We start from the raw sequence: 24,128 nt of genomic DNA, 5'->3' as shown, positions 1-24,128 counted from the left end.
ACCCATTATGGCCTTCGAGTCAAAAAGTTTGCCCACCCCTGGTCTAGACCCAAATTGTAAGAGAACATTTATTGGGTAAATTACTGAGGTAGAAAAAGTAATTCCTTGAAGAAATGGGCTTAGGAAACAAGTTGTAGAGGTAAAGGGGGGGCCCTTGGAGCTTGGGAGTGAGGAAGCTGAGGGTACTGTGCCTGGGAAGGGGAGGGGACAGGCCAGGAAAGGGAAAGGCAGGGATGTACTCCTTGGAGGGAGAGCACACTGAGTCCTCTGTCCGAAGGGTTTTAAGGGCCGAGGTTTTAGGGGAGGTCCCAGGAAAAGATCTTAATAGAATATTCAGCAGTTTTCCAGGTGTGTCCTGTCAGGGTTGTGGTCTCCACTGATTGACTGACCTGTTACTCAATGCAGCTGGTCCTGATGTCATCCATGGCTGGTTTTGTTGTTTATCTGGGCCTGGAGCTGAAATGCATCTGAGACATAGATGTTATCTCTAGGGAGGAAAGGTCACAGGGTTCAAACTGCATGACCAGAATTGTAGTATGGGAGGAAAAGGTACCCTGGGGGTGAGGTCCCACCCTACAATTAATTGTTCATTACTAGGCACCTGGGACTTTCCATCCTGGTGACCTTCCCCATATCTTGCTCTGCTCAGGTCTGTCTGTACAGCAGCCTGCCTAGAGATTTGTCAATTTTATTGATCTTTTTAAAGAACCAGCTTTTGGTTTCATTGACTTTTATCTTTTTTATTTTTTCTGTTTTAAATTTTATAGGCTTCTGTTTATTTTCTTCTGGTAGCCTTAGGCTTAAATTGGTCTTCTATCTCTGGTTTCCTAAGGTGGAAGCTTAGGTTATTGATTTCAGATCTTTCTTATTTTCTAATATGAGCATTTAATGCTATAAATTTCCCTCTAATTTTTCCTTTTGCTGCATCCCACAAATTTTGATGTTACAGTTTCAGTTCAAAAAATTTTGTTTTCAGTTCAAAATATTTTTAAACTTCTCTTGAGGCTTTAATTTCCAGATATCTGAGGGTTGGTGTGTTTTTTTTTTGTTATTAATTTCTAGTTTAATTTCATTGTGTCTAAGAACATACTTTGTGTGATTTCTAATCTTTTATGCCTGTTAAAGTATGTTTTATGGCCCAGAATGTGGTCAACAGTGGTGAATGTGGGTTAGAGAAGAATGTGTATTTTACTGTTGTTCTGGTGGTAAAGCAAGAGGAAGTGTAAGAGTTCCGTAATCTTCCAATTAAGTCTCAGCCTGAGTCCTTCACAAGGGTTCTCCAAGGTGTAGCTTTTCCTCCTTGCAACCTACTCCCTTTCCTAGCTGCAGAGTTCCCAATCTTCCGATAAGCCAGGGGTGGGAAACCTTTTTTCTGCCAAGGGCTATTTGGATATTTATAACATCATCCGCTTAATATAATCCACTTAATAATAAATTTATGTTGCTATGAATAAAGCTCCTAGATTATGGAATTTCGAGTCAGGGCCAGACCAACCATTTTTATGGAGAAGGCTTTGGGCTTGTTTCACAGTGGTTACTCTTTCCCTCTCCTGCCAGATTCACCAGAGGATCTTTCTGGGATCTTCACCTTCACCTTGAGGACCTGGTGGGGATCCTGGAGGTAAAGCCCACAGAAGTGTGCCAGCCCCCAGGACTGCATTCTGGAGTTTCTAACGCTTATGCCAGTTCACACCCAGCTCCAGCACAAGTTTATGGCTCCAGCAGCGTTTGCTCCAGGTAAGCAGATCTCAGCTGTATCTCTCCAGGTTTGGGTGGCAGTTTGCCCTGTAACTTTAGTTCTCTGATGGGTCCAAAAGTGTCATTAATTTTCAGTTTGTCCAGCTTCTCTTGTTCTAAGGTTAGGATTGGGCTTCTAAGCAAAAGTTACCCCCTTTTTTTATTTAAAAATCTTTAATGTATTTTTAAATTATAGTTGACATACATTATTATATTCATTCTAGGTATACTAGTATAATATAGTGATTATACGTTTATATACCTTATGAAGTGTGGACCAAAAAAAGGGGGTTTTATGGGAAGTAACCACACAGGGTGATCTGATCATAAATTCCTAACTGGACAGGTCATGGTGGGGGTAGTCATGTCCCAGGAATATAATGACTTTAGTAAGGGGTTTATCTTTGCTGTAAGCAAGCCCGACCATTGTTTTTATATCTAGGTTCACACACCTTAGAAATGCCTCTTTTTAGACCCATCCTCCTCCTTTTTTTTAATAGACCCATCCTTCTAATGCATGAGCCACCCTTTCAGACTAAGACTTAACCACTCTCGAGAGAAAGCAAATAATCTTAACTGTCCAAAAATCCAATCCCTGTATGCCTTGCTTTCTCCCACCTTCACGTAATGTTCCCTTTTCCCTCCTTAATTTCAGATGCATAAAAGAAACTGCAACCCTCGCCAGTTTCTCTCAGTGAATAGAGTGTCGTCCTGTGGACTGGTTCGATTCTGGTCAAGGGCACATGCCCGGTTGCAGGTTCAGTCCCCGGTAGGGGGCATGCAGGAGGCAGCCAATTAGTGATTCTCTGTCATCATTGATATTTCTCTCTTCCCCCATCCCTTCTTCTCTGAAATCAAAAATATATTTTTTTTTAAAAGAAGCAAAAAAAAGAAACTGCTGTACTGTTATACTTGGGAGCATTTGAGATCCTATTCCCCAGCATATGCTGTCAGTTTGGCTCAAATAAACTCATAAAAATTCTCTACAGGTTTGGACATCTCTTAACGTCTACATTATTAACCACTAGAGGTCCAGTGCATGGATTCGTACACTGGTGGGGTCCCTCAGCCTGGCCTGCGGGGGGTCGGGCAGAAACGGCCCTGTGCACTGATTCATCCAGGGCGTGTCCAGCCCAGGACTGTCTTGCCCAGTCCCGATCGGCCAGACCCCAGCAGCAAGCTAACCTACCAGTTGGAGTGTCTGTCCCCTGATGGTCAGTGCATGTCATAGCGACTGGTCGGTCAAACTAACAGTTGGAAGGTACTCCCTATACCAGGGGTGGGCAAACTTTTTGACTCGAAGGCCACAATGGGTTCTTAAACTGGACCGGAGGGCCGGAACAAAAGCATGGATGGAGTGTTTGTGTGAACTAATATAAATTCAAAGTAAACATCATTACATAAAAGGATACGGTCTTTTTTTTTTTTTTTAGTTTTATTCATTTCAAACAGGCCGTATCCGGCCCGCGGGCCGTAGTTTGCCCACGGCTGCCCTATACTGTACTTTATATCTGAATGACTATTGTTATAACTATCAATTTGTACTTCTTAATCCCTTTTTCCTTTTTCACCAAGATCTCCCTAACCCACCTCCCATCTGGAGACTATCAGTTCTCTGTATCATTTCTGTCTTATTTGTTCATTTATTGTTTTTTTAGATTCCACATAAATGTGAAATAACACGGTATTTGTCTTTCTCTGTCTGACTCACCTAACAGCATAATACCCTCTAAGTCCATCCATGTTGTAGCACATGGCAAGATTTATTCTTTTTTTACTGCTGAATAATATTCCATTGTATACATGCACCACTTCTTTATCCATTTGGACACTTAGTTTGCTTCCATATTTTGGCTATTGTAAAGAATGCTGCAGTGAACATAGGGGTGTATATATCTTTTCAAATTAGTGTTTTGGATTTTTAGGATAAATACCCAGAAGTGGAATTGCTAGTGTTAATGTAAAAAAATTCAAACCTGTAAAGAATTTTTATGTTTATTTGAGCCAAACTGTTGGCAACTGCTAGGAAACAGAATCTCAATGTATTGGGATAATGCTCCAAAGAATGGCATTTTTAAAATCTTGTTTTATACATTACAAAGGAGGAGACATAAGTAGGTTACATGAAATCCATTGATGATAGATTAGGAAGGTGGGAGAAAGCCTTCCTAATCTATCACCAGTGTAGGTTGTCTAGTATGTAAGTTGTGTAGTATGTAAATCTATTTTTTGTTTTTTTGTTAGTCCTCACCTAAGGATATTTTTTCCCTTGATTTTTTTCTTTCCTTATTTATTTTTAAAATAAGTTTTTATTGATTTTAGAGAGAGAGGAAGGGCGGATAGAGAGATAGAAACATCATTGATTGGCTGCCTCTTGCATGCTCCCTATTGGGGATTGAGCCTGCAACCTGGTCATGTCCCTGACCAGGTATTGAGCCAGCGACTTCTTGGTTCATGGGTCAATACTTAACCACTGACCCATATTGGCTGGATGATTTTATTTATTTATTTACTTATTTACTTTTAAAAAGAGAGTGGAAGGGAGAGGGAGATCAAACTAGACAACCAGTGGGTCTGGGCTGCCTGTCAGTACTTGAACCAATTAAGCAGAGACAGATTTGAACCATATGAGCATTTATTCCAATACTGCCAGCAGTATGGGAAAGCAGCAGGACATCCATGAAAATCTGCTCTGTATTCCCTCATAAGCCAGCTGCTTATACGGGGTAGGACAAAGATTACTTGGGGAACTAGGCAAAGGAATAAGAATAGGCATTCAAAATGGGTATTAGAGGAGTGAAGAAGAAGACAACTTGGCTGGGGCAGGACTCCATTGTTTGGGTAACCAGGTTGTTAATCTTTCCATGATAATAGGCAGTTCTCCAATAAGAATGGACCACATTCCAAGGTTAACTCCCAGGTCAGGTTAAAATGTGCTTTCTTTCTTTTTTTAAAATATATTTTTATTGATTTCAGAGAGGAAAGGAGAGGAAGAGAGAGTGAAACATCAATGATGACATGGAATCATTGATTGGTTGCCTCCTGCACACCCCATACTGGGGATGGAGCCCGGGACCCAGGTATATGCCCTTGACTGGAATTGAACACGGGACCCTTCAGTCTGCAGGCTGACGCTCTATCCACTGATCCAAACCAGCTAGAGCAGAATGTACTTTCTTTCATTAGAACAAAACAATCAAGGTTAATATCCTATATAATAAAGAGATAATATGCTAATTAGACCCAACAGAAGAATGACCTTCTGGATGAAGCCGGGGCTGCGAGGGCTGGCCGAGGCTACAAGGGATTGCGATGGCCAAGCCCCTTGCACTAATTTTGTGCATTGGGCCTCTAGTATCTTATAGCTAGTCCCCAATATTCTATTTTTGCCTGTAACAGAGAGAGGAGGAGAGAAAAAAAAGAAATCTGATGTGAGAGAGACACATTGGTTGGTTGGTTGCCTCCTGCAGGTGCCTGGGGGTTTAACCTGCAACCCATGTACATGCCCTTGACTGGGAATCGAACCCTATACCCTTTGGTCCTCGGGCCAGTGCTCTCTCAGTGCTGGTCAGGGCTAGTTCTGTTTTTAATTTTGTTGACCTAAGAACACCCAAACCTGTAGAAAATTTTTATAGTAATTTGAGCCAAACAGAGGATATTCCTGGAACCAAGATCTCAACAGAGAAAAATGCTTTCAAGAAATGTGTTTGTAGCCCTAACCGGTTTGGCTTGGTGGTTAGAGTGTTGGCCTGTGGCCTGAGGGGTCCCGGGGTCGATTTTGGTCAAGTGCACATGCCTGGGTTGCGGGCTCGGTCTGACGTGCAGGAGGCAGCCAATCAATGATTCCCTGTCATCATTGATGTTTCTGTCTCTCTTCCTCTCTGAAATAAAAAATATATATATTTTAAAAAATGTGTTTGTAGCTTCTTTTATGCATTTGGAATTAAGGAGGGGACATAAGGAAGATTATATGAAGGGAGAAGAAAGCAAGGCAGGGATTGGATTATAGGAAAGTTAAGATTGAGTTCTCTTGAGGGTGATCACCCTCTTTAGATGTACTTTGGGTTTAATCCCCTTTTTGTGGGCAGAATGAGAACAAGAGATAATAGCTTGCATAATTTTGGGCTTCCTAAGTGTTTTCATACTATTTATTTTATGGAGGCTGGCTGATCAACAGAGCTTTTGCAATTTTGGAATTTAAATTTCTTTTTATTTTAATTAAATCTTCATTGTTGAAAGTATTACATATGTCTCCCTTTTCCCCCCATTGACCCCTTCTATCCCACCCCCACCTCCTGCTGTGTCCATGGGCTATGTATATATACATACAAATTCTTTGATCTCTTCCCACCCAACCATCCTCCCTCCTCCACCTTCCCTCTGAGGTTCCAGAGTCTGTTCAATGCTTCTATGTCTCTGGATCTATTTTGTTCATCAGTTTATTTTGTTCATTAGATTCCACATGTGAGTGAGATCATTTGATACCTGTCTTTCTCTGACTGGCTTATTTTGCTTAGCATAATACTCTCCAGGTCCCTCCAAGCTGTCTCAAAGGGTAAGAGATCCTTTTTTTTACACCTGCAGTGTATTCCATGGTATAAATGTACCACAGCTTTTTTTTTTTTTTTTAATTTATTGATTTTTTACAGAGAGGAAGGAAGAGGGCTAGAGAGTTAGAAACATCAATGAGAGAGAAACATAGATCAGCTGCCTCCTGCACACTCCCTACTGGGTATGTGCCCGAAACCAAGGTACATGCCCTTGACTGGAATCGAACCTGGGACCCTTGAGTCCGCAGGCCGATGCTCTATCCACTGAGCCAAACCGGTTAGGGCAACCACAGCTTTTTTATCCACTTATCTACTGATGGGCACTTGGGCTGTTTCCAGATCTTAGCTATTGTAGATTGTGCTGCTATGAACATAGGGATGCATACATTCTTTCTGATTGGTGTTTCAGTTTTCTTTAGGATAATATTCCTAGAAGTAAGATCACTGGATCAAATGATTTCTTTAGGTAAGGGACATGCCCTGTTACTTCCACCGCTCTTACGTTTTCTCTCTTTTTCCTCATTTATCTGGTTGTCTTCTGACTACATTTGATTTTATGACCCCTGTGTTGACATAATATGAGCTGTTTTGTTTAGATAAATACAGGTGCAGTCAGGGTATTTCCTTGAGTGGCACATAGGGTCAGAAATGAGTTATTGAAATATGACATCCCAATAAAGCAGATTAAATATTTATAGTAGAATGTATGGTTAGAAAGATCTGCAATGTAATGATTCCATGAAGTGTTTATGTCCTCTCCTTGTCTTAACCAGGGAGAGCTTCTCTTTTCTGCTTGGGCATTAGATCGGACAGAGCATTAAAGAGTAATGGTTAGCCTCTACCAGCCCATATTCACTGACCAAGTAGGTATCCCAGGTTTGGCTGTTTTAGGTTCTTTGTCATGTTGTCTGTCCTTTTAGTTTGTTTTTTAGCATTTAATTAATTTTGCTTCTTTCTCCCATCAATATCAGCATGCAGTTTTCCTTTGAGTTATAAAATAGAGACACTACATAGGTTTATGTTCTCCTTAGATTTTCTTAGAGGAGATTCATAAATATCAGAGGATGTCAAAGGGTTGATTATTTCTGGAGAGCATATGATGTCTGGAATTTGCTCTGAACCATTTCTCATTCAATAATCTCTTATTTGCAATTATGAAACATGTTGGTGGCAATGTTTTCTTCTAGTCTTACAGGGCAGATAACAAATGAGAAATAATAATGTGTGCTTTTGTGTTGTCATCACCTGGTAATTTCACAGGGGTATTTAGGAAGGGCACTGTTGTAAATCAGTATTTGTACTCACATGACTAGCTGAATTAAAATCTGATGTGTCTCTTTTATGGAAAAACCTAACAAATGTTTGCTGTTTGACACTTTGGAATAGAGAGTATCCTGACGAGAAAATAGCTGGAAACTACTCAAAGGTAAAAATGTAACATTTAAAGGTAGACATTTTAAACTTCATTAAATATTATAACAATTATTTTGTATTGAAGGAAAATGAAAGCTGTCTTGTTTAGAATGTTGCATTAGTCTTGTAGTAAAAAAATGATGAACAGTGAAAGGCACACAAATTTCAAACTAGTTAATGGTTCATAGAAGAAAAACAGTTTTTCAAATTATGCTTTAGAATGTTCATTGTTCAGATTTTATTCTTAAATTTTTGACAAATTAATGGGATTAAATAACTTCCTTTTAGCTAAAATCCCCATTTGCTTCTGAGATTCAAAGCCTTAACATTTAATCCTCTCCAATCTGTTCTTAAATTTTTTAAGTTAGGAATTTTTTTCCTAATAATTTTTTTGCCTTGATTATTAAAGGCATACATATGTTCTTTGTAGAAAATGTTTTAAATAAAGCAAAGTAACCAGAAAAGTATCAATAATGCCACTAACCTGAGTTCATTAAATTTATTTTTCAGTAAGTGCAGATAGTGGTATAACGTTTTATAGCTAATATGGAGAGATTAAAAATAAGTGGTAGAATTTACAGCAAAACATTAATAGTGGTGAGATTTCAGGTGGTTTTTAATTTTTTGCTCATCTTTATTTTCTGAATTTTTTTTTCTTCTTAGTATGATAGAGCCTAAAATACAAATCCCTAGCACCTTTCATGGTGTCTGGCATATAGAGCTCCTATTGTGGTAGATATTAGCCTTTCCTTTAGGATTATTTCATGATTTTTCAGAAAAAAAAATGTTGGATTCTTCAGTATATTTATAGACTATGAGTAGAAGATTAATGGAATGATTTAAAACAGTGGTCGCCAACCTTTTGGACCTCACGGACCACCAGTGATCTGCAGACTACCAGTTGGCGACCGCTGATTTAAAGTATCATATATAGAGTGACATTGCATAACAGGAATTGTCTCAGTGAACTTACATGATTTAACTACTTTATGGAGCATAATTTAGTAGCTGGTGTATGCTGCATTCTTTGTTGAGAGAAACTAACTGTGAAAAGCATCCCAAAATGGGTCTTAGCTCAAATTATTGAGAAATATCCCTCATTCTAATCTGATAATGATGCAGGGATTTAAATGGATTGAGATCTCATGACACTTTAGACTTCTGTGATCTAGTGTGCCACAACACATCCTATATAATCCTATATAATAAAGAGCTAATATGCAAATGGTCATCACGCCCTCATGCCAGGGCTGGGGGACCTGAGGCTGCGCCCCCCTGCCCTGGCACCAGGGCCAGGGGACCTGAGGCCACACTGGGGAACCTGAGGCCGCACCTTCCGCCCAGTGCTGGGCTGGAGGACCTGAGGCTGTGCCTCCCAGCCCGGCGGGGCTTGAGGGGGGACCTGAGGCCATGCCCCCCACCCTGGTGCCAGGCCGGGGGACCTGAGGCCGTGCCCCCTTCCTGGCGCCAGGCCGGGGGACCTGAGGCTGCGCCCCCCCGCCCTGTGGGGCTTGACGGGGGTGGGGCCGGCCGGGTCTGGGTCTCGTGGTGCGATTTCGTGGTGTGTGCAGGTGGGCGGGGACTTGACTCTGGGTCCTGCAGCGTGCCCCAGACTCTGACAGGAGGGAGATTTTTATACACATTTTACTAATTTTCTTTCATTTCTGACACTTCTATTATAGAGAAAGGGCAAATAGCAATATTAAATTATTTCCTCTAATTAATTGCCTTTTAATGTGCATGAATTTTGTGTACTGGGCCACTAGTTTTTTATATAACAACAGTAGATGCTAACAGTAGCAATAATAAGTGTGGTTTTCAGGTGTGCCTGCACTATAGGCAAATTGTTCTTAGAAAATCTCTAGTTCCGTATCTGGAAAGGATATATCACTAGTTGTACCTCTCCACAGTCTGAGTGTTGGTAGCTCATTTTCCAACCACAACACTTAGTCTTTCCATATCACTCTCTCAGGTAACGTAACTTCAGCAATTATTCAGCCACATCAGGACCTCTAATACATTAGCCCATCCGTAGTTTTCATCCTGCTTCATTCTTCCACCTCCTTACATTTCTCCTTGCCTGGCTTTGACCTGTGGTCTGTCATTCTAATCAGCACATTGCACATACCTCTCCTCATTCTTCTGTATTCCCCTGGCAAAACCCTGATTCTCAACTTACAGGTGTCCCTGAGCAACTACCAGACCATGACTAAAGAAAAACATAAAACCATACTGCCTTATTTCCCTGAAAGTTCATGTACACAACTGGTTATCCTTTTATTCATTTACCTTTTGAAAAATATATTACAGTGATATCTAACTGCTGAAGTTTTGGATTACTTAACTATTCAAGTTTATTATTGAAAGAATTTGTTCTCTAGTTTTGGTATTAACTGACCTTTAAACATTTGCTTTGACCTAGGTAATTGCCTATGGAAGGAATAGCAAACAGACTTTGTAGATGCTGGATTCATTATTTTGTTAGCACAGATTAGATTAAATGTTCAGATTTTGATTTTTGTTTGGAGGTTTTAATTTCTTAGACAGTTAAATTTGGTGTTTGCTTTATCTCATAAGTTTTGAAAAGTATTTTCACTATTTGGTTCTAAATAATTTCTAATTTCCATTTATATGTTTCATTTTTCTAGTTATTTATTTATTTTTGTCATTGATTGGTTTTTAATCTGTGTGGTTGTCTTGTGACCAGAGCATGTGGTCTACATGATGCATACTCTTTGACCCCACCAGGCACTTACTTTTGAGGGTCTTTGCTTTTGCTTCCTTGCATGGACAGCTCTTTCCCAGGTATTTGTAGTGCTTACTGATTTGTTCAGGCCTTAATTCAAGTATCACCTTCTCAGTGAGACCTTCCCTGGCCATCTACCTAAAATTTCACACACCCTCTTCCACTTCGTATTGCTCTTCCCTGTCTTATTTTACCCCTTAGCATTTAGCACTTTCTAATATTATCCAACATGTTCCAAGCAAATAGAGAAAAAGGTAAAGACATTAAGGATGTGTACCTGGACACAGAAACAAAAGAAATATAAGCTGTATGAGAAAGGAAAGGTTGAGTGACTGGACTTTGTCTGCAGTGAAGTTGAAGAGTAGTGTAGTGTGGATAAGACTGACACCGCTGGGAAGTCAGGGTTGTGGGCAGAGTGTGGCTTTAATTTAAGATTGAAGAGGTTATTTATTAGATGAGTTCCAAACAATGGTGAATCAGGGTAGGGGCAGGGTTACTTAAATAGAATATGGGTGACGGTTATAGGAGGAACATGAATGAAGAAATTTTATTTTTTAATATATTTTTATTGATTTTTCACAGAGAGGAAGGGAGAGAGATAGAGAGAGTTAGAAACATCGATCAGCTGCCTCTTGCACATCCCCCACTGGGGATGTGCCTGCAACCCAGGTACATGCCCTTGACCGGAATCGAACCTGGGACCTCTCAGTCCGCAGGCTGACGCTCTATCCACTGAGCCAAACCGGTTTCGGCGAATGAAGAAATTTTAAAGATGGGTTTTGAAGGGCTCTGGACATTGCCCAACAAGCTGGTGGGACTTGGGGTAAAGGAAAAGATGTGAACTAATGTCAGTGTCCATCTGTTGGTCAGAGCGGCTTGATGGAAGAGTCCTCTGGCTTCTTCCTGTGGTTAAGGAAGAATTGGTTGGCTTTCCCCTCTCTGTCCCTTTTGCATGGTTCCCTTCTGTGTTTGGGTTTAAGGTGGCCAATGTGGAAGTGGGAAGGCCTAGAATGGTTTGATGAAACAATCTAAATAGAAATCTCATTATATAGTTGAAGAAGGGATTGGCTCCTTAAATGTATAGTTTCTTATTGGAATCAGCAGCCTGTGTACTTCAGAATTCCATGGCCTTTTCAAGAAATGGTACTTTTGTTTTTGATGTTGTTTGCTTGGTTGTTGCCTACCCTCAAGTGAATATTTTAGGAACTTAGAATGTATTTTAGTTTAAAAATCTAATGTTTTACCTAAATGTCTCTATTCTTTACATTTTTGTTGCAAAGTGGCAAATTTGCAACCTTTTGTCTTATTTTCTTTGATGGCTCCATTCACATTGCTTAGAGAATATTTTCTTCCACTTCTAAATAAAGCAGTTGTTTTTATGTGCATTTCTTTCATTTGCTAACAGCTGACAGGACAGCACTTTCACTGGTGCCTGACTTTCCTTCTGAGCTGCAGTCATTTCCCGATTTTTTGGTATTATTGTAGTGGGAGAGTTTTTGTTTGTTTGGGTGTTGCTGTTGTTTTGTTTGTTTTTTAAACTTTTGAATTGACATGTGGTAAAATAACTACTTGGTTGGCAAGAATTGAGCTATTGAAGATGGCGGCGTAGGTAAACACCGGAGACCGCTGCCGCAAACAACCATTTCAAAAATACAACTAAAAGACTGAACGGACATCACCCAGAACCACAGGAAGGCTGGCTGAAGAGAGACTCTACAACTAGAAGGAAAGAGAACAGCAAATCGAGGCTCAGAGGCGGCGCAGTGTGGAAAATACAAAGGTACCGAGGTGCGCGCGCAAAGCGGGCTGGTGGCTGAGGGCGCGGTTGTCGTTTTCTGTCGGGAGTGAGTCTCAGACTCTGGGCTCCAGATCCGGGCGAGTCTCTAGGGACCCAGACTCAAACGGGAGAAGCGGGATTATCCGGCATCAGTTGGAACCTGAGGGCAGCTTTCTCTCCGAGGTTTGCAGCGGCTGCCGGGGTTCTGAGAAGCAGAGCCTCTGGGAACGGGACTGAGCGTGGCCATAACTGCTCCCTCTGCCCGCCCTATTGATCCCGCCCCGCCCAAAGCCTGCGCACAGCCATTTGCCGATCGCCTCAGGCAAAGGCTGGATTAGCGCCTCCCCAGAAGGCAGACGTTTTCCATACAGCTGATTCCTATAGCCAGTCGGCCTGGGGGTCAAATCCCTCTAGTGTTAACTACAACAATTAAGGCTTGGCTAGAACAAGACTGCGCACAGAGACCACAAGGGGGTGCACCAAGAAAGCATAAAAGATGCGGAGACAAAAAAAACATGACAGAAATGGAGGATATGGAGCTAAGAATCGCAATTTTGAGGGCTTGCCATAAATTTGTGCAGAGCCTCACGAAAACTAATGAGACCCTCGATGCTACGATAAAGAAATTAGAAAGTAAGCATACACGGACTGAAATAAAGAATATTATACCCAATAGCAGACCAGAGGAGTACAATAATCAAACCAAAGATTCGACAAAAAACACCCAATTGGAAAAGCAAAATGAAAAAAGAATCCGAAAGTGTGAAGATAGTGTAAGGAGCCTCTGGGACAGCTTTAAGCGGTCTAATATCAGAGTCATTGGAGTGCCAGAAGATGAGAGACAGCAAGATATTGAAAACCTATTTCAAGAAATAATGGCAGAAAACTTCCCCCACCTGGTGAAAGAAATGGACTTACAGGTCCAAGAAGCGCAGAGAACCCCAAACAAAAGGAATCCAAAGAGGACCACACCAAGACACATCATCATTAAAATGCCAAGAGCAAAAGACAAAGAGAAAATCTTAAAAGCAGCAAGAGAAAGAGGCTCAATTACCTACAAGGGAATACCCATACGACTGTCAGCTGATTTCTCAACAGAAACTTTGCAGGCCAGAAGGGAATGGCAAGAAATATTCAAAGTGCTGAATACCAAGAACCTACAAGCAAGATTACTTTACCCAGCAAAGCTATCATTCAGAATTGAAGGTCAGATAAAGAGCTTCACAGATAAGGAAAAGCTAAAGGAGTTCATCACCGCCAAACCAGTATTATATGAAATGCTGAAAGGTATCCTTTAAGAAGAGGAAGAAGAAGAAAAAGGTAAAGATACAAATTATGAACAACAAACATGCATCTATCAACAAATGAATCTAAGAATCAAGTGAATAAATAACCTGATGTACAGAATGAACTGGTGATTATAATAGAATCAGGGACATAGAAAGGGAATAGACTGACTATTCTTGGGGGAAAAAGGGGTGTGGGAGATGCGGGAAGTGACTGGACAAAAATCATGCACCTATGGATGAACACAGTGGGTGGGGAGTGAGGGTGGATGGAGGGTGGGGTGGGAGCTGGAAGGAGGGGAGTTATGGGGGGAAAAAAGAGGAACAAATAATCTGAACAATAAAGGTTTAATTTAAAAAAAAAAAAAAGAATTGAGCTATTTACTGACCATCTTCTAGACTTGTGGCATAACGTACTAGCGGCTTAATTTTTGAAGTTGGACTTAAACAGTGCTGATTTGCTTTGTTTGGATTTGGGGTGGTGGTAATACTACTATTTCTAAAATTATTTCATACTGTAAAAATAAGGAGTAATGCATTAGTATCTCTTCATAGATTTCTTCTATTTGTACATTACTTATATAGGGTTTCTGTGCCCTAATATTCTGTGAGACTATTTTGTATGTATGTTGGTCTCTTTACAGAGAATTCCTCAGGAAGTTTTGTGAGGCCTCCATGAAGACCAGATATCAAAAAGTGTAGGTGTAAAGTTCGTGACGCAGGAAACAGAATCAAGCCGTTCAGAAAAGGGAAAGGAGAAGGTTTAATCCGCGTTCTCGGGCGAGCCCTAGAAGCCCCAAAGGCAGGGCCAGTGAATTCGTGCCAGCAGGGAGGGGGTCACTTCTTTTTATACAGGTGTTTGGTGAGGGGCGCGGGCATGAGTTGAGGAAGTTCCCGCCTCGGGGGTCGGCATGTTGACCTGTTAGGAATTCCTGGGAGGGTCCATTATCTCCGTCACCATCTGCCTTGCGGTGGCATGCATCCACTCCTGGGCTTCCCTTCTACCTGACAGTAGGGAAAACTTCAGTGCTATGTTATTTGTTTGTTTTTTAATCCTCACCCAAGGATATTTTTCCATTGTTTTTTTTTTTTTCAAACAGGGCAGCCAACTTGGTTGCCTCCCAGAAAAAAACCTGGGAGAGGGAGGGACATATTTCCATTGATTTTTAGAGAGAGTGGAAGAGAGGGAAAGACAGAGAACTATCGATGTGAGAGAAACATGAATTGGTTCGATATTCTGTTGTTTATAGGACATCATAAGGAGAGGGGAAATAGAATTATTTGAACTCTGTTAACATATGAAAACATTCAAGTCTGTAAAGAATTTTTGTGAGTTTATTTGAGTCAAACTGTCGACAATTGCTGGGAAGCAGAAGCTCAACAAATTGAGATAATGCTCTGGAGAGTGGGGTTTTTCACCTATTTTACCATCTAAGGTGGAGATGTAAGTGGGTTAGAGGGAATCCATTTGTGATAGATTAGGGAGGGAAAGCAAAGCCCGGAAGCCTCTAGGATTGGATAAAAGATTAAATGATAGACACCATGCTTCTTTTACTTAGGTGGGTACAGGATAGATAACAGTCAACAATTAACACGATAACAATAACAATGAGGGATTTGTAGTCCCTGCCCTGGCGCCATATGTTGTGCCCAGAGGGGTCCAGAAAAAGGGAAGTTAAAAGTTACCCTGACTTTCCAAAGTTCTGTTATCTTAGATTCAAAAAGACAATAGGCTCAGTAAAGATCTAAGTTGATCTTTATCAGGGAAGATACTGGCCTAGGACATAACAATCCTATATAATAAAAAGGTAATATGCAATTGACCCTAATGGCAGAATGACCAGAACGACCGCTCGACCAGTCACTATGAGGTACACTGACCACCTCTTGGTCACATTCCCCGGCCGGCAGACTCTGATTGCCCGATGGCGAATGGGGAACCGGGAGTGGGTGGCGGGGGACGCAGGCAGTGCCAGGCCAAGGCCCACACCTGCGGGTTGCCCCACACAGAGGGCGACCTGCAGCGGGGGCGGGGCCGGCAAGCGGGAGGGAACAGCCAACCTCTTGGTACCTCCCCCCCCCCCCCCCCCCCCCCCCCCCCCCCCCCGCCAGCAGGCTCCGAACACCCGATGGCGAACGGGGAACTGGAGGTGGATGGCAGTGGGGGGTGGGGCTGGCTGTGGGCAGTTGGGGAATATGGCTCTGATCGCAGGCTAGGCCTAGGACCCTACCCATGCACGAAATTTGTGTGCCAGGCCTCTAGTCCACTATAAACTGCTTTTTGATTAAATGTTTTAATTTCAGATCATCCTTTGTGGTTACATTAGGTCTGTTGAGTTTGCAAGGCTGCCACGCAGGCCTTCCCTGAGTTAGTCAGGTTAGCATGTGGCCCCTTTTAGTCCACAGTGCTTTTGGTTATTTAAAATGTAACTGTTTAATCTAGAGTAGGCATTAGGGTAGGCTTAATCTTTGATTACAAAGTAGAACTATTTTTTTAGTTGCTTATTTTTAATAACAGATTTTAAGATCCTTGGGTTAAAAGAGTTGTAATTTTATAGTTGGAAGGGATCTTAGATGTACTGTTATCACACATGTTGGACTGGTATTTCCCTCATTAAAAGTTAGAATCTGAAAAAAAACCACACTGAAAGCAATCCAGAAAAAAGGTGGAGCAGTATCTATTAACGCGGACAGGTGAATAAGTCAGCTGTTTTGCTGCCATTGGTTTTCTGAGAATTAACTCATTGGCCTGTGTTTTTAATTGTTGCATTTATTTTTTAATTTGGCTATTCTCATATTTTCTTCCATTTGAATCTTTAATAGTATGCATAGGGATCCTAAGTAAATAGTTCAGAAGTGCAACTTGGTTTGAGAAACATTGAATATGAACTTGGTGGATGATTTACAGATATCCTGAAGTGTCTAACTTATCTATCCTTCTCTTTTAGGAAACTGAAAATGGCCCTTCAGCTATGCTAGGTTTATAATGGGAAGCATCACAGTTCGATATTTCTGTTATGGATGCCTTTTTACATCTGCAACCTGGACGGTTTTGCTTTTTGTTTATTTCAACTTCAGTGAAGTGACTCAGCCACTTAAGAATGTGCCCATCAAGGGGTCTGGGCCCCATGGGCCATTCCCAAAAAAATTCTATCCCCGTTTCACCCGAGGCCCAAGTCGAATATTAGAATCACAGTTCAAAGAAAACAAGATTGATGATGTGATAGATAATCATATTGAAGATGCAGAAAAAGGCAACATGAAATTCTCTTCTGAATTGGGTAAGTGTATTTGATTTTTGTTAGCATGTCAATATCTAATCATTGGAAGTTTAAGTTTTAATTATTCTTTAAGTCATGTGTTGTTCAGGGAATCAGAAATGTATCATTTTTCCCCCACCAGTTTATTTCATTCATGAACTAGCTGAGGTCTTTATGATTTTGCAGAATTAGAGAGAAGTTATATTCTAATATGTCCAATTCTGACTTCAGTACTTTATGAGGACTTGGGAAAAACTAGTAAGGTCCAGAATAGAAAATGAGAAATTAAGTGGTTGGAAAGACAGTGGAACCTGTGGGGAAGGATTTTAATTGCTATTATTATTTAATAAGGGAACATGTTTGACTCTATTTAAGATATTTTAAAAGTTACAGAATTAGTTAAAACAACATAAACCACTGGGTTGAGAAATAATTTGAGATTACTTATATTTAATTTCTGCTTATACTAATTAAGTTGCTGTAAATATTTAATAAATATAGAATTTTATAAAATCTGAGTATAAAATAGAAACTTTTCTCTTCAAAAATTCTGTTCAAGGAGGTAGCAAGAATCGACTGTATATGTTTTTGAATATTTAAATCTCAAGTACTGGTTTTAGCAAACTTTATTTTAAGGCATAAATGAGCCATTTTGGTTTTCTTTAAAACTTAAAAGGAATTTAATCTTATCATGGAAGCATAAAATAGTATTTAAAGAAATTGAAAGATGGACAAATATAAAGGAAATGTTAAAACATTTTTGTATCATAGTTTCAAAAAAATAAAATCAGTTTCTAGGATTTAATGATTTTTTAATACATGAAGTTAAAAGAATTTAAAATGATAGGAAACAGAAGCTAATACTCCATTTTCATAAAATACGTCTTCTAATCTTTTTCAAATAGCCATGTAGGCTTTTAAGAGTATTAGTGGGAAGAATTCTTATTCAAAGTTATTTTGGTAAAACTTTTATACAGAAGTAATGTTGGGTTTATCATATTTGCCTTAGAAAGAAGCAGTGAGAGAATTATTGCTATTTGAAGTGCAAACCCAAATTGCCTCACTGAACAACTAAATTCTCAAAAAGGTCCTAAAGAATACACAAAAAATCTATTACAGCTAATAAAGCAATGTTCAAACATGTAGAAATCTATATAAATAAGAGCCAAGCGACCAGAATGATGGAACGACCAGTTGCTATGACGCTCACTGCGGCGGCCAACCAGCCTCTAGTGTTTTATAAAAATTTATTTGAGCCAAAAAGAGGGATCAAGATCTCAACGGATGGAGATAAATGCTTCTAAGAATAACAGTTTGCAGTTTCTTTTATGCATTAGAAATTAAGGAGGGAATGTACGAAAGATTACATGGAGGTGGAAGAAAAGTAACTCAGGGATGCAATTACAGGGTACTTAAGATTATGTGCTTTCTTGAGATGTCTGAAAGGGGGCATTTCAAAAGTATATTAGCCTAGATCAGTGATGGCGAACTTTTTGAGCTCGGCGTGTCAGCATTTTGAAAAACCCTAACTTAACTCTGGTGCCGTGTCACATATAGAAATTTTTTGATATTTGCAACCATAGTAAAACAAAGACTTACATTTTTGATATTTATTTTATATATTTAAATGCCATTTAACAAAGAAAAATCAACCAAAAAAATGAGTTCGCGTGTCACCTCTGACACGCGTGTCATAGGTTCGCCATCACTGGCCTAGATGCACAGAAACAATGGACAGGGCTTGCTTAAGGGCAAAGATTGACCTCTTCCCGCCCTCCTTCCCTCTTACCTCTGAGATTCGTCAGTCTGTTCCATGCTTCCATGCCTCTGATTCTGTTTTATTCACCAGTTTATTTGTTCATTAGGTTTCTTGTTCATTTATTTTGATTTTTTAAGATTCAATTGTTGATAGATATGTACTAGCATTTGTTGCCATTTTATTGTTCATATTTGTATCTCCTCCTCCTCCTCCTCCTCCTCCTCCTCTTCCTCTTCTTATAGAAGACCCTTTAACCTTTAATGTAATATTGGTTTGGTGTTGATGAACTCCTTTAGCTTTTTCTTGTCTGTAAAGCTCTTTATCTGGCCCTCAATTCTACATGAGAGCTTTGCTGGGTAGAATAATCTTGGTTGTAGGTCCTTACTATTCATCACTTGAATATTTCTTGCCACTCCCTTCTGGCCTGCAAAGTTTCTGTTGATACAGTCATATGGGTGCTTCCTTGAAATCTTGGCGCTTTTAAGATTCTCTCTTGGTCTTTAACCCTTGGTGTTTTAATTATGATGTGTCTTGGTGTAGTCCTCTTTGGGTTCCTCTTGTTTGTAAGAGGACTTGCGCTTCCTGGACATGTAAGTTTATTTCTTTCACCGATAGGGAAAGTTTTCTGTTATTATTCCTTCAAATGGGTTTTCAATATCTTGCTCTCTCTCTTCTCCTTCTGGCACCCCCATAATGCGAATGTTGGTATGCTTGAAGCCAGAGGCTCCTTACACTTTCTTTTGGATTCTTTTTTCTTTTTGTTCTTCTGATTCAGTGTTTTTTGCTTCCTCATATTTCAAATCGTTGATTTGATTCTCAGAATCCTCTATTCTACTGTTGAATCCCTGTAAATTATTCTTTACTTCACTTAGTGTATGCTTAATTTCTAACTGGTTCTTTTTCATGTCTTTGAAATTCTCACTAAGATCCTTGAAAGTCTCATGAAGATCCTTGAGTAACCTTATAACCATGGTTTTGAACTTTGTATCCAGTAGTTTGCTAGCTTCCATTTTTTTCATTTGTGACATGTTTCTTTGTCTCTGCATTTTGGCTGTATTTCTGTGTTTGTTTCTATGTATTAGATAGAGCTATTATGTCTCCTGGAATTGTAGAGTGGCCTATGTAGTAGGTGTCCTGTAGGGCCCAGTGGCTCAGCCTCCCCAGTCACCTGAGCTGGGCACTCTAGGTACACCCCTGTGTGAGCTGTGTGCACAGTCTTGTAGTTGAGCCTTGTTTGCTGTTGGCATCACTGGGAGGAGTTGACCTTCAAGCCAATTGGCTGTGAGGACCAGCTGTGACTACAGAGAGAGAGCTATTGTGCAGGAAACATCCTTGTGGAGCAGGACTTGCTTCAGTAAGGCTTTGGTGCTCACTGAGTTTGCCCCCGTGCGTGTGTCACTTGTGGATGGGTAGAGTTGTAATCTGCTATGGTCTGAAGCTGTCCACTGGGTGCACTGGCTCTAGGGCTTCCAGGAAGGTGCAAAGTCAGCCATTGCCTGGGATCACACAGCAGGAGCTACAGAGGGATCTGCAGAGGGCTACTATTTGCTATTTGTATTGGGCTTGGAGGTGCCCAGGCAAGGCCCAGCTATGAAGCAAGACAGAGTGGGTGTTAGTGCTGGGTCTTGGTCCTTTTACTGATAGGTTTGGGACACGCTTTTATCAGCTGCAGCTTGTTTGAGAGATTTAGCAGTCTCCAGAACAATCTTGAAAAAGAACTAAGTTGGATGACTCATATGTCCTGATTTCAAAACTTCTACAAAGCTATAGTAATCAAAACAGTGTGGTACTGGTGTAAGGACAGACATAGATTAGTGGATAGTTGATAAATATAAAATAAACCTATGACAGCTGTGGTCAATTGATTTTCAAAAAACAAGGTGCCAAGGCCCTACCTGTTTTGGCTCAGTGGATAGAGCATCAGCCCTCCGACTGAAGGGTTCTGGGTTCAATTTGGGCCAAGGGCACATACCCTGGTTGCAGATTTGATCTCTGGCCCTGGTCGGGGCATATGCAGGAAGCAACCAATGGGTATGTCTCTGTTTCTCCCCCTCGCTTCCACTCTAAAAATCAATGGGAAAATATCCTCAGGTGATGATTAACAACAACAACAAAAAAGAAGGTGCCAACACAATTTAATGGGGAGAGAATAGTCTTTTCAACAAATGGCATTGGGACAACTAGATTCTCACATGCAAAGGAATGAAGTTGGACCCCTACCTCATATCATATATAAAAATTAACTGAAATTGGATCAGACCTAAATGTAGGAGCTAAAATCATAAAACCCTTAGAAGAAATCATAGGAATAAATCTTCATGACCTTGGATTTGGCCATGGTTTCTTAGATATGACACCAAAAGTACAAGCAACAAAAGAAAAAATAAATTGGACTGCATCAAAATTAAAAACTTTCATAACATCAAAGAATACTACCAAGAAAGTGAAGAAAACCCCCCCAAAAATGGGTGAAAATGTTTGCAAACCATATCTCTAACAGGGGTCCATTATCCAGAATATCTAAAGAACTCTTACAACTCAAGAATAAAAAGACAAATAGCCCAGTTTCATAGACATTTCTCCTAAGAAGATAGCCAACCAGCACATGAAAAGATGTTTAACATAATTAGTTTTACAGAAATTCAAACCACAACCACAATGAGATACATCCTCTAGGATGGTTATAATTTTTTTAAAAGGAAAGTAATAAGTGTTGGTGAGGATGTAGAGAAATTAGAATGCTCAAATATTGCTGCTATGAATGTAAAATGGCACAGCTACTGTGGAAAAGAGTTCCTCAGTAAATAAGCACAGAATTACCGTATGACCTAGCAATTCATTCCATTCCTCGGTATATACTCAAAAGAATTGCAAGTAGGTGTTCAAACAAAAATTTGTGTACAAATTTTTTTTTTAATATATTTTATTGATTTTTTACAGAGAGGAAGAGAGAGGGATACAGAGTTAGAAACATCGATCAGCTGCCTCCTGCACACCCCCTACTGGGGATGTGCCCGCAACCAAGGTACATGCCCTTGACTGGAATCGAACCTGGGACCCTTCAGTCCGCAGGCCGACGCTCTATCCACTGAGCCAAACCGGTTAGGGCTGTGTACAAATTGTTATAGCAGCATTCTTCTGAATGGACAGAAGATGGAGACAACTCAGGTGTCCATCAACTGATATGGAAGGACAAACAAAATGTCGTATAGATACAATTGAGTTTTACTCAGGCATAGAAAGAAATGAAGTTATGATATATGTATGCTATGATATATGAAGTTATGGTCAATCTTAAAAACATTGTAAGTGAAGGAAGGAGAACACAAAAGGTCAAATATTGTGTGATTCCTTTTATGTACAATGTCTAGAATAGACAAATTAAAAAAGACAGAAAGAGATTAGTGATTGCCAGGGGCTGGAGGAGGGAGGAAAGGGCAGTAACTGATCTATGGTGATAGGGTTTCTTTTTGGGGTAGCAGAAATATTCTGCGACTAGGTAGTTGTGATGGTTGTATAACACTGAAAATGCACTAAATATCACTAATGGCAAGTTTTATGTCTACATTTGGCCATAATCCAAACTGAGAAAACTCCCACTGAATTTCTTTATAAAGAAAAGTTAATTTAGAAGGACTTAATGTAAGTCAATATAGTAATAGTTAAATGTCCACTGATTTCTGAATAGTGTACAGTCAACAATTGGAAAAGTACCTGCAAAGTATATCTTAGAAAGATTATCAACAACAAAACTTAAAAATAGGTATTCTGATTTAATAGACAGTTATAAAATTAATTGAAATAACTCCTCTGGCATGTTTTTTTGTTTGTTTTGTTTTTATTTTCTTGCATGTTAATTAATTGAAATTTGGCTGTAATTTTGTTAGTGGAGGGGAAGGGGTAAACTAAGCTAAATTAACCCCCTGTTTTTAAGATCTACTCACTTAGCAACTTTCAAATATATGATAGAGTATTCTTCACTGTAGTTACTATACATTACATGTCCAGAATTTGTAACTGGTAGTCTGTACCTTTTGATAAACTTCTTGCAGTATCTCCATCCCCCTTCCCATCTCTGCCAACCACAAATCTGGTTCCATATACAGGGTAGGGCAAAAGTAGGCTTACAGTTGTTTGTATGGAAAATAGTACTACAATCTACACTAATAAAAGAGAAACATGCAAATTAGTGTCACTCCGCTACGCTCACCAGCCAATCAGATGCGTATACAAATTAACCCAACAAAGATGGCGGTTAATTTGCATACATAGGCGCCCAGTGGCCTGGGTCCCAGGAACATCATCGGCACCCAGGTCACTCCAAGGTAGGCCCCATGTGGGCCCTGAGCAGCGTAGGAAGGGCCCAAGCCAGGGGGCTCCTGGGCAGGGGTGGAGCCGGCCATCGGAGCTGCGGGGGAGCCCCTGCCCAAGCCTAAAGCCTCAGCCAGAAGCATTAGGCCTGGGCGGGGGGTGGAGCCAGCGATGGGGGGAGATGGGGGTCCCCTGCCCAGGCCTGACGCCTCGGCCAGAGGTGTCAGGCCTGGGTGAGGGGCTGATCCAGCGATCGGAGGGTGATGGGGGTCGACGCCTCTGGCCGAGGCATCAGGCCTGGGCAGGGGGCCGATCCAGCGATCGGTGTGAACTGCAGAGGAAGCACCTTTTCTGACCACTCATTGGCTAAGCTCCCTGTATGCCACTGGTAATATTCTTAGTAACTTGGGTAATAAGAATCCAAAAAGTGATCTAGGGTTTTTCACCACGCTCCTGGCGAAAAAAACGAAGGTCCGCTGCTGGAGAGCTAAGAAATGTCATATCCTGCCCTAGCCGGTTTGGCTCAGTGGATAATGCCTCGGCCTGCCGACTGCAGGGTCTGGGTTCAATTTTGACCAAGGGCATGTACCTAGGTTGCAGGCTCCTCCCTGGCCGGGGCCCAGGTCAGGGCTCATGTAGGAGGCAACCAATCAAAGTGTTCCTCTCACTTTGATGTTTCTCTCTGTCTTTCCCTTTCTCTTCCACATTCTCTAAAAATCAATGGAAACATATCCTCAGGTGAGGATAAAAAAATAATAATAAAGAAATGCCACCCTAACCGGTTTGGCTCAGTGGATAGAGCGTTGGCCTGCGGACTGAAAGGTCCCAGGTTCGATTCCGGTCAAGGGCATGTACCTTGGTTGCGGGCACATCCCCAGTAGGGGGTGTGCAGGAGGCAGCTGATCAATGTTTCTCATCAATGTTTCTAACTCTCTATCCCTCTCTCTTCCTCTCTGTAAAAAAATCAATAAAATATATTTTTTTAAAAAAAGAAATGTCATATCCTATGAAAGACACATCTTGAAAATGCCTAAAGAAAGTTGTCATTTTTTCATGGTGAAGGGACTGGAGTCCGTGTTGATGAAAAAACCTTGGTGGCTGCGGTGACTGGCAGTGGCTGCAGTGACTGGCAGTGGCTGCAGCAGCAGGGTGATGGGGTTGATGCCTTCCCCTGATCAGCCTGGTGGCCTCCCACAAAGGGAGGCCAGACTGTGGCTTAAGCCCACTCCCCAAGGGGAGCAGGGAGTGGGCCTAAGCCGTCAGTAGGACATCCCCTGATGGCTCCCAGT

At 40.9% G+C, this 24,128-nt stretch overlaps 1 protein-coding gene across 4 annotated transcripts in view; it reads left to right on the top strand.

Moving 5' to 3' along the window:
- GALNT11 (polypeptide N-acetylgalactosaminyltransferase 11) overlaps nt 1–24,128 on the top strand; it is a 74,604-nt gene that overhangs the window by 15,825 nt on the left and 34,651 nt on the right. For 3 of the 4 annotated variants that reach the window (XM_070423622.1, XM_070423623.1, XM_070423626.1), the window contains exons 2-3: nt 1,558–1,737; nt 16,458–16,790. In XM_070423622.1, coding sequence (XP_070279723.1) covers nt 16,496–16,790 — 295 coding nt within the window. In that variant the 5' untranslated portion in view covers nt 1,558–1,737; nt 16,458–16,495. Of the gene's footprint in view, nt 1–1,557; nt 1,738–7,060; nt 7,151–16,457; nt 16,791–24,128 lie in introns of all 4 variants that reach the window. The other variant, XM_070423624.1, reaches the window with a different exon arrangement.

Source organism: Myotis yumanensis, unplaced genomic scaffold, assembly GCF_028538775.1.
Source record: "Myotis yumanensis isolate MYYU_CA2020_CCGP unplaced genomic scaffold, mMyoYum1.0.hap1 SCAF_9, whole genome shotgun sequence".
Taxonomy (NCBI): domain Eukaryota; kingdom Metazoa; phylum Chordata; class Mammalia; order Chiroptera; family Vespertilionidae; genus Myotis; species Myotis yumanensis.
The sequence above is the reverse complement of the archived record's forward strand: the minus strand, read 5'-3'. Positions and strand labels throughout refer to the sequence as shown.